We start from the raw sequence: 11,395 nt of genomic DNA on the forward strand, positions 1-11,395 counted from the left end.
GCTGTATTAGTATTCCCTGTACTAAAACACGTGTTGGCAAAGCCTACGAGTCTGTCTAGGCAATCCTATGTAATGAGTATGTATTCTTTTATTTCAAGCATACACCACAAAAACAGTGAAAACCATCTCTAGAACTGACCTTAAAAATAAAAGAGCAATCCAATTATCTGCCTGGATTTCCAAGTACTAAACTGTCTTCTTACTCAAAAGCACAGGAATGTGTGCCTACAACCAATATACTGTCTCTTTCCATCAGTAACTTTTACTACCCATTTTCCTCACAATACACTCCACTGAAATACCAGGTACATCTCCGACTTCATAACCTCTTTCCACCACTACCCATTCCCTGCACCACCACCATTTTTACCAGCTCTCCGCCACTTCAGATGTATCTGATATCTATCACTGACAGCTATATTCATTTGGGGTAGTATCAGTGTTTCACTCTTCTGGATCTCCTCTTACCCAGCATGCAGATCCTACTCTGTGCCTTGCTCCTCCAAACTGCACTCACCATGCAATAGTCTCAAGCATCTGTATTTGCTCCTTCCAATTTTCAGTGCATATTCTCTCTTAGTGACACAATTTCTTCGTTTTACTTTTACCACTCCTTACCAGTGATACCTCCATCACAGGTTAACCTTTGTGCACCGGCTGACTCCCTGTCATCTGGTGCTTGGTGACGGTATATGCTAGAACACTTGTACACCAAAATTCAATGCACCCCTTTCTCTACTACATCTATAACTTATTAAAGCTCTGGAACACATTAAACAGGGATCCAGAAACAGATTCCACCTAAGCTGCCCACACACTATCCCCAAAAAATGTGTAACTTGTCAAGCCCACCTCCAAATTCCTTTTCCGACACCAGGCGGCGGGTTGGCTCACTTAGTATAACACACTCATCTTTTAAGTTCCTCATGCAAGTGTTCCAATTTGCCCTTGACCCAACAACGCCACTCCCTTCCTTACTCAGATCATTTTGCTCTATACCCCAGCCAACCTTCACTACATAGAGACACATACTTTACCACCCTTAAATTCTCCTTTATCTATGATCGCTTTCACCCCTGGCATGTTTTCATGAAAATAGCCACCTCCTTAAGACCTGATACCACCCTGGATATCTCTAAATCTACCCTCTACAATCAGATCATGTCCATCAGAACTGCCCCTACGGCGACCATCATGTGGTAAGTGTTCATCACTCACTCTCACAACTGCTGCATAACTGATGTCACTCTCCACCTGCTGGTTTTCGAGAGTGCTAGTGACCCCATTCTTTCAGGGTAACCACTTACTTTCAATGATTCTCACTCAAAATAACTAATAATTGCATCAAATTTGGATAATATGAGAAACATGACAAAACTATATTTATGACTGGAGATGGATGCAGCTTCATGCTTCCACAACCTGTGCTTGTGTCACAAAAACCTTTACTCAAAAGTGGAGGAGTAGAATAGATGTAATCCACTGTGAAAAAAGCTAAAATAATAATGCAAGGTCTTACAAAATTCCTGATTACAAGTGGGTCGGAGTTTTCCGATACCTGCACAAAACTCTGTTTGTGCAGGAGCCCTTATTATGAGTTTTGTGGAATTTACTGCTCTGGAAATTACCAGGTGTAATAAAAACTTCACCCTCTGAAAATGTTCAGCAGGTGAAAAGTCGACAGTTTTTGACATGCAGACTTTGGACTGCTAAGCACCAAAATTCAAGATACTCCCCAAAACTCAGAATAGAAGGAAGATCTACAGACAATTGCACAGTGTGTTTGTGCTGAAGTAGTACGACGAGTCTGTTTTTCAAATGAAATAAAGATTTTGAGTTAATTTGCAAAAACTGTTTTCTAAGCCCACTTGGGCAGAATTGTTAAAGACAGAGGGTTGCATAATGTATGCCCACTTGGGCTGAATTACAATCATGTATATTGTATATAATGTACATATTCTATATCACTCATTGCAACATTTTTTGAGAATTATCGTGCTACAACTCATAATAATGTGATTATTATCGCACATTTATGAAATAATTCTGCTAATCATTTGATACATTTTGTACTTAATCAATTTAAGGCACGAAAGACCATTACAAGATGGATGCCATGTTTATGTTGTCTTCAGTATGGTGTTGGGGCAGGTAGCCCTACTTTGATTGTTAGTCATCATCACTATATGTTTTCACTATTTCCGACCAAAAAGTTACCCGTGACCAAGGTGCGGCTACACCGAAATGCATCGGCGTTGTGTTCGCTATTTTGTAAATAAAATTTTCACGCATACGAAGTTGGGCTCAAGTTTGCTTTTGAGCCCGCCACTGATCAAATGGCAGGGAGACCAGTGGACTATTGCTTGATATATATATATATATATATAATGTTTTTAACAGGGCGGATAAGTCTACAGGGCAATCAGGCAGTGCCCGAAGGGCTGATCTGAGAGATGAGTGGGTGGGTTTTAGGTTTCACTTGTGCTGTGCTTGAGAAATCTATTGCTTTTAATACAAACCTAAAAGGGACTTACATCCCGCCTCCTCTTTCCTGCCTTCTCATTGGTTCCTGTGTGTGCCACCTACCGTTCCTCCATTTCTTTTGGCTGCAGCATATTTTCCTGCAGTTACCAATGCTTGTTCCTCGTCTGCTTCTCTTATCAGTTTCCTACCACCGAAATACTGTTAACATCCGCTTTAGTGGAACTATATTTTCATAAAGTTTTGCCTTTTATTCTTGCACCATATCAATATAACAATTTATTACCCGGAGAGATTAAGTGATTTGCATAGAATCACAGGATGTTGCTCTGCCCAACGAGACTCGAACCAGGATCCCCAGCTCTCACTCAGCAGCTCTGCCTGCTGCGCCACATTCTCTCAACTCCTGTGTATTCTGTCAGGGAGCTCTTTCCTTCTTCTGGGCAATGATTGATGAAAACAGCTCTTTATTCTTTACATAGGCGAAACCAATACATTACCAGTATGTTGTAGAAGTAACCCACTTTCTATAGGCGCCAGATTTAACTGCCAGCTGTTGCAACCCACAAACCCCACGTGCTAATTTAACCACGTTATAAAATAGGCTTGTGCATCCAACATATGCTCCAAGGTTCTCTGGACCTTTTAAAAGATAAACTATACAAAGACAGCACCGAAACATTCAAGGGTGTCTACAAACGGTCTTTGGTTGAACAAATCTTTAGAGGTGGGAACAGTATGCGCAAGGCGATTACTTCAATAGCTTCATTATAAAACATTTCAGTGTTGGTTTGAGGATTCTTGAGACTTTTGTAATCACAGATCCGTTGCACAACAATCAGTATATGAACATACAAACTCTATAGTATTACCAGAAAAAAAGGCTTGGTACTATCCGATGCTGTTGTATTATTATATACAGGGCTTTAAGTGGGATGAAAAAAGTAGGAAGTCCATAAAGGGGCTTGGCCTACGTATTTATAGGCACGGCTTAAACATGTAAAATACATTTCTGTTATTCCCATAGTGTGCCACCCGACTGCTATTTTGGTGCCGCTCTCAGCTTTCTGCTATTGCATCCCGATAGTATAACACAGCTACTGCCATACACCTAAATGCAGCCTGGGCTATTCACTGTGTTAGTAGTTGTTTGTGTGCGCTCTCGAAAGGAGCCAAGGATTGGATGATCATGTTTTCTAAACACCTTTTTGAGCCACTGGAAGGCACTGCGAGAAATTCGCACTGCCTTCAGCCTGACCACCAGAGTTCTCTATAATGGTTCTCTATAATGGTCGTTATAAACATCTGGAGGCGACTAAGTTTAAAGTATGAACCACACAAGAACACGCTGAACGAAAAGAAAACACAAAACAGGACATCCTAGGAATAGCTAATATTTTAATGGCTCGCAAGATTCAATAAAACATGTTGGAAGTGAAATGGGAACTAAATCACATGACATAGATTACCTTGAACATTTCTTATATTCATTGCTCGGAAATCGTCAATAGTTTTTCCAAATAAAGTTAAAGACATGAGACATGACTATACAGCCCTGAATATATAGCCGGAAGAGCATCATTGTCAATGGGGCAGCCAGGCATTTTTATCAACAATTAAGATACGCTGGCCGGTCTAATATTGTGTTTAAGATCTGCTGTCCTCCTTGGCAGGTGCGAAGGGCCTCATCACAGTGGCTTTCCTTCCGAACCCAGGAGAGGTTTTATTACTTGTAGAAGAGAGTGACTGGATGCGTGCTCCCTCATGTGCAACCCGGATGCTGCAGGAAGACTTCTCAGGAGATAACAGACACACGTTGTCACTTTGGGCTTTGCTGCAAAGCCCTGTTTAGAGTAAAAAAAACGAGGGAGGGCGGAGAATCCTGCGTCGGGCAACCAATAGATGGGGTCTCCAGGCTGCCATGAGCCCTTTGATCAGGGGAATCCAATTATTTGTGTATATACATTTCCCACAAAGTGATTACTTCATTAATTGTCCCGCCTCTCCCCCTCCCCGGCCGGCCCCCTGATTAGCAACTCTTCTTTCATGCAGCCCAGCAAACAGTGCGCGGTCTCAGCACTTCAGAGGGGCCGCCGCTTTGATGATTGGGCGGCGCGGACTTCAAAGGGCTTAGCGCGGCTCTGACTGGCTGCGGCCCGGGGAAGCTTAGCTCCCCTCCCGGGGGTGATCCTAGGCCGGGCGGGGAGCGCCTCAGCTTCGCCAGGCAGAGTGTGAGGATAGCCCAGCTGGTGCAGGTCTATCCCACTCAAAGCCGGGGCCGCAGGCAGTGGGGAAGCTAGACGCCTCATTCTCAGCAGGAAGAGGCAAAGTCCACCCTGGACCTCAGCAGCCCATCCATGCCTCACCTCCGCAGCCCAAACCGTCCTCAGGAGCGCTAGCAATGGCCGCGGTGGCGCTGCTGCGCGGGGACCCTCTCCACGCCTTCTTACAGGTAGGTGCGTCCCACGCGCGCGCACTCCGCCCACCGCCAGCGGGAGCGCCCAAGGATCCTCTGCTAGAGGGGGTGGTGGGTCCTGCCCGCTCCACACTGTCTGTCCCTCGTCGAAGCTGCCCCGAATCACCACTGCCCGCACCTTCGACTGACGCCCCAACCTGCCTGTGACCCGCGCTCTCCTCGCACCCGAAACCCGCTCTTTCAGTGAAATTGCGTAACGTAAGGGAACAGCGTCCCTGCAGAGATCGTACAATGGTTCTGCTCTCTTTCCGCGCAGGACCGCTTAAAAGTACCAGAAGTTTGACCACGTTTGTGACGTATTAACGGGAGGGTCACCCAAAAGTGCGCTGCACCATGGTGGCAGCAGGAGCCTAAACGAATGTAGATCCGCCGGGCCACCTTGACCTGCTTGCCCTAAACACATCCTCCTTATTTCCACTTCATTTCACGTGCATTTATATTCTGCAAAGTCGACTTTAGTTGCATTACCTAACGGTTATCTGGAGCGGACATTTTTATGCCACCCATGTCAACTTGGCATATTTATTCCAAAAACGTTTGTATAGTTCTACCTGTTACACGTGCTACCATGTAGAATTTGAAGCGACAAGAAACTAAACGTCTATAGACCGTCTCCTTATCGAGTGGCATCTTCATTTGTGGACTGTGGATCCGATTAGTGAAAGTTTTTGTGCCGCTATGGTCAATTGGGGAGAGGCAAAATGGAAACATTTAAAGGGTAAACGTGTAATATAGGAAAGGTACCTTTGTAGTTGGATGTTCTACCAATAGGATGCAGTTTTCTCATTTGCAGAATTCGCATTAGAGAAGGGTTGCGTGTGTGTTTCTCTGAAAAGTCTACCTGCCAAGCTTGGTGAACACCTCCAAACACAAATGCGTGTGGGTATTTACAAGTGACTTGCAGGTATTTTTCTTCGCTGGAAATACACAGAGATTTACTCCTGGTGTGGGCAGGAGTTTGTATCTTTCTTGTTTAGGAATGGGGTTTGCTGCCTCCCAAAACTGATGGGAGCATGAGGAAGGTTCCACATGGCGAAACAAATGTTAATGCCAAATGCATATTTGCATCCTATTCCTATTTCCACTGGTGGAATTGTAACTGAGTACTCAGAAGTACGCATCTTGGAAATCTGCAACTGTCATATATTTCCAGAAAACAGCTTTAAGTTTGAAGTAACCTACAAAACATCTGGAAATGTAACCCGAACGTGGAAGTAGCCACAGACTAGCAATTGCGTGTTTCTCTTAAACCTTTGTGAATCAGCGTTGTTTACTTTTTGAAATTGGGTAGTGGTAAAGTGTAGAGCTCTTCTATATACTGTGACTATTTCCCACCCTCAATATTTTCTGTTTCTAAGGATGTGTTTTTTTCATTGGACGAAATTATAGATTACCAGTTACAAATGGTTTATACTGTATCCAGTTATGGTATAAAAGTACTGGAACCCGAGGGAAACATGGAGACGGGGAGAATTCTACTAATGCAAAAAAATGATTGATTGAGACCTGTAGACATAGTTACCCTTATCTAAGGATGGTACCAAGCCACTTCTTCCAATGAATGGTGACAAGTGCATGGAATGCTGGCCTATTCAGATAGTTTGCATCATTACTACTTCTAAAGAAGCTTACTGCAGTGACCTGGATCTTTGCTTTTGTTGAAATAGTTCTCTATCCTGCTAAGAACATCCGCAGAACGAAATTTGGCAGAATGAACTAGCTTGTGTTGAGAAGTTTAGGTTTTTAAACTAGCTGGATTTAACAAAAGTATCCCTTTATATAGTTATTAGGGAGTAAACATCCCCACAGGCAGCAGAGCAGTGCATTAATTTGTATGCATAAAGACTTATGCAATAAATATAAAACCGTGTCCATTAAATTTCCAGATAACCTTGCAAAATAAGGCAGAAAACAAAGGTCCGACCTACAATTAGGAAAAAATCATTGCAAATGCTAAAAGGAGACAGCACAAGAGCCGTGAACATAATAATTTAGCAAAATTTTAATTCATCTAAAAAGTCTTTCAGTGAGACTGCCTAGAGGTACACTGAGCTGCGTGAAGGAAAATTAATCAAAGGCTTTAAGATTACAATGAAAGAGTGATGAGATCTTGTAATAGATAAGTGCTGTCAGTATGCAGGGTCCAGATATGAAACACATTAGCTTGAGTATATGTGCTTTCTTTTTTAAACCTAACTTCACCTATATAAAGTGGACCTTCACCTCTGGTGGAAAGTCACCCAGTGAATTGTGAAGGCTGGCTCCCCCAAAGTTATGATGAAGTAATTTCAAGGCCCTAAAGATATTGCATCTGATTTTACATGCATTGATTACTTACATTAGAGTGAGTGAATGCAAACTGCTTGTTATTTGAGCAACTTGGGAGTCTGTATGAGCCCCTCAAATTAATCCCGTAGCCGCATGTAAATTGTAGACAGATTTTCAGTCTTCATGGATTCAAAGATTAGGATGATACTTCAAAAGTCTTCGCGGGTGTGATATGTTTTATATTTCACAGTCTTAAATTGAAAGCACATAAATGAACACATGTGATTAGATTTTGTATGCGATGAAGTGTCAGATGTGAAGCCAAATGATTTGGTTCTGGGCCATAGGATGGTGTAATCCCATAGGGTGACTGTGCCAGTTGTGAATAGATCTATAGCAGCAGGAAGCAAAGGCGAACAAGATATTAGCCTTTGGGTTGAAATGAAGAAAAGGGCTGACATCCATCGCACCCTAATTGAATGTGTTGCTGTACTTTTTTCAAATGCTTCAGGTTCTAGAATCCAATGTTAAAAGTTGACCACACAATATAGTTGTTTGACTTAGCCTTTTCGATTGAACTGCATTTACTAGTTCTGGACATCGATTCTAGCTTTCACTTTATCGGAGATGCAGTTAATTGGGAATAATTATCAACTTTTGCGATCCTGTTGATTGTTTTTCTGTCCCTAGTTTGTATTTGTGTTGTTAGTCTAGATTCTTGTTTTGGTTGGGGCAATAGTCAATTTTTAATTGCTTGCAAAAGGGTATTTTTGTACATTTTTGATTATCGGTTTCTGATTCAGACTCCTTTTGAGGTGCATATGTAACAATGTATTTCTTCTCTCCACAGGACCGCACCCCCAGCACATCCCCAGACGGGGCCCACCACTCGCCACTTGCTCTCCTGGCAGCCGCCTGCAGCCGCATTGGGCAGACTGGTGCAATGCCTCCAGAATACTTCCAGGTCTCCTTCGACCCATCTCTGGGATCTCCATCGAGGATCTTCCACCCTTGGTCTAGCGAGATATTGTCTCATTCTCCCGGGAGACTTCCTCCCCACAACAACCTGGGACTTGTTCCACAGAAAACCCAGCGTGCTGGCCATCATCAAGCTTCCTTCGGCTCTCATGAGCTTCCTTTGACACCCCCAGCAGATCCCTCCTATCCATGCGAGTTTTCTCCAGTTAAGATGCTGTCTTCTGCCATGCCAGCTTTGCAGTCGGGCTGCTCTGCCACCTATGTGCCAGCTGTATCTTATGCTGCAGCTTCTGCCATCCATAGCTATGTTCCCGGACACTCAAACCTCATCCACCAGCAGCCCAGACAACTATCCCCTCATACAGCCGATGACATGTCCTGGTGGAGCATTCAGCAAGCAAGCTCAGTGAGCCCGCATCCCTGCATGACCAGCCACCATTTCCCCCTGCAGAGCAGCCTTGTCCTCGGGCCCTCAGACTTTGCACAATACCAGACTCAGATTGCTGCCTTGCTGCACAATAAGGCTCCCATGGCCACAGCCAGGAGATGCCGGCGATGCAGGTGTCCCAACTGCCAGGCCTCCAGTGGGGTTGAGGAGCCAGGGCGGAAGAAGCAGCACATCTGTCACATCCCTGGCTGTGCTAAGGTGTACGGCAAAACCTCGCATCTTAAGGCGCACTTGCGGTGGCATTCTGGTGAGCGGCCCTTCATCTGCAACTGGCTGTTCTGCGGCAAGAGCTTCACCCGCTCTGACGAGCTTCAGAGGCACCTGAGGACTCACACTGGAGAGAAGCGCTTTGTGTGTGCGGAGTGTGGGAAAAGATTTATGAGGAGTGACCACTTGGCCAAGCATGTGAAGACCCACCAGAACAAGAAGGGGAAGAGTGCAGAGCGGGTGGTGAAGCTAGAGCCTGTGAGGGGGCACTAGGGCCTGTCCTGCACATGACTGCAACTCATCACCTCCCTCTGCAGGCAGAATCCTTTGCTGTCCACTGACATCCAAGTGCAATGCAATGAGAGAAGCAAATTGACTAGGGAGTGCCATGATTCAGCTCCATCCACTCCATTGTTAGAGCGGGCGTGGGAGGCAACCAGACAACTAAATACACAGCAAGCTTTGCGCCCACGTAAACAGATAGCAGCTGTGCAGGCTTCCACCAAACACTCGGACAGTATCAGGGTGACAGTCAATGAAAATCGGAATATTTGGCAGAACATGTGCGTCATTGGCAGCAACAATTCATTCTTCATTATGCAGAACAGATACAGTAGGCACAGCTTTTCTCACACAGAACAGGTGACAGCAGTTTCAACAGAGTATGCAACACATGTATAGTGCAAGGTGAAGCAGATTGAACATCCAGACTTAGCAATGTGAGAAGTACAGGTCACACAACACACTCACGTTACAAGCCCCCCAAACAATAGGTAAAGCAGTGGCAACCGAAGTATAAGCTTCTCTCAAGCACAGAAAACCTGCCCAAAACCTCAATTTAGGATATTCTCATTTTCCTTAATTTTTGGTGCTAATATAATGTACGGAAAGACAACTGAATGACGTTGTTGGTAATATTTCTTTGCAAACCTTTCCTTTCTCCATATCATATTAGCGTCGAAAAAAATCTCACACACTCAGAAAATGTGGAGGGAGCCTTGAATTAAATGATTTTGACTCGAGGGGGGCTTGATAACGAAAAATGCGAAGACCAATGGCATAGCTGATGGCCACAGTTACTACACACACACACACACACTTCTTCCACCGCTGGCACTACAGCCGGAAAGAAGTGCCCATCCCCAGGCGAAGTTTTAGATCTATCTGTGTGACCGCTAATTGCGAAAATACGTGAAATTGCATTTTTGGGACTTCAGAGACAGAGCATGCATTTTCTACAAGCCGGTGTGATTACAATCAGGGAGGGAAGACGTGTGCCGCCCATTGAGATGCCCTGTTGAATCGAAAGGGTTGTGTAGCCTACGACTCCTGAGGGGTTGAGTATACATCAAGGGAGGCCTGTTCCGTAAAAAGTTCACCGAAAACGGCCTAAAATAACACAGGCGAAACGTTTCAACTCCTGCCAACCGAGCTGGACTCCTGCTGTGAACGTTTCCGCACTAGATGCAGTGGAAACCTCCACTCTGGCCCCAAATCAGTTTCTTTAATTGCATTTTCGGATGCGCTTATCAGCTGTATCAGTTAAGCAGTGTATATATGAACCCTCTATGTCTATGGAAACGCCTTCTTAGGCGAAGACATTTGTCCTTTACTGGTAGAATTCGTAAGGGTATGAAAGTAGTGTTTTACACATAGCTGCCTGTTTCCAATGTTGGAGAGACAACTACGAAATGACGCCGCGTCTCGTTTTAGGTAACATTCGTGTTGTTTCTTCAATTCTGACAGACGGTGTAGGCATTCTTCCTTCCAGTCAAATATTTTCACGCCTGGTGGAAGCTTCTGTCTATCGAAAACTGTACGTGTTTTACACCACGTGCGGAATGCTACAACCACCACCATAGAACAAGCATGCATGGTGCATGTTTAACTCCACGTTATGTTTTTTCTGCAAGGCCAATGAGACTAGCAGAGTGGCAGTGTGAACAGCCTTGGGAAGCATGCAGGGGTCCCTTTATACCTGCCGTGAAGTTTTGTCTGTGTATATTTCATGTTTTAAACCACATCAGATCTGGGGGGATGCTTTTTTTCTCTTGAGGCATGTACATATAATTTGTAGATACCCTGTATGTTTTTTTTTAAAGACACATGTTTTCACTAGCTGCTTGTATTGAGTGTGTGCCATTTTGTTACAGTACCAAACTGATGAAAAGTAACTTTTCTGCTTCTTTGCAAATGCTGTATGTGGGCGTATGTAATCTTTGTGAGACTGGAGGGGAAGGTGTGACACCTGAGAATTCCTGATAATATGGGAAAGTAATAGCGACCTACAATGATTGTGCATTGAGTGATCAGAAAGGTGGTGGAGGTTAGGGTCCGCAGCGGGCAGGTGAGTGGGCGATATTCTCAAAAGTCAACAACATTTTTGTTCTCATTAATATATAGAACCATGAGGATGGAACGCAAGCCTGTTGTAGCATCGTGCACAGTGTAGATCCAAACAGTCCCACTAAATGCCCCATAAGTGCTTGGTGAATGCAGTCTGCGAAATTGATACTTTAACATTTTAATTAATTCAT

The 11,395-nt window shown here is 44.2% G+C and overlaps 1 protein-coding gene across 1 annotated transcript; it reads left to right on the top strand.

The window, feature by feature from the left end:
• The first annotated feature begins 4,633 nt into the window (after positions 1 to 4,633).
• On the top strand, positions 4,634 to 11,143 carry SP5 (Sp5 transcription factor). The gene is made up of 2 exons (XM_086958686.1): positions 4,634 to 4,933; positions 8,076 to 11,143. The coding sequence occupies exons 1-2, from the start codon at positions 4,883 to 4,885 to the stop codon at positions 9,129 to 9,131; spliced, it is 1,107 nt and encodes a 368-aa protein (XP_086814812.1). The 5' UTR covers positions 4,634 to 4,882; the 3' UTR covers positions 9,132 to 11,143.
• The last annotated feature ends 252 nt before the right edge of the window (positions 11,144 to 11,395 follow it).

Source organism: Lissotriton vulgaris, chromosome 2_1 (genome assembly GCF_964263255.1).
Source record: "Lissotriton vulgaris chromosome 2_1, aLisVul1.2, whole genome shotgun sequence".
NCBI classification, from domain to species: Eukaryota; Metazoa; Chordata; class Amphibia; order Caudata; family Salamandridae; genus Lissotriton; species Lissotriton vulgaris.

What these genes read in the sequence shown, in the direction of transcription:
- SP5 (XM_086958686.1), top strand. Translation starts at nt 4,883, where the DNA reads ATGGCCGCGGTGGCGCTGCTGCGCGGGGACCCTCTCCACGCCTTCTTA. An exon ending in CTCTCCACGCCTTCTTACAG is followed by an intron (nt 4,934 to 8,075) that starts GTAGGTGCGTCC and finishes TTCTCTCCACAG; the next exon opens with GACCGCACCCCCAGCACATC.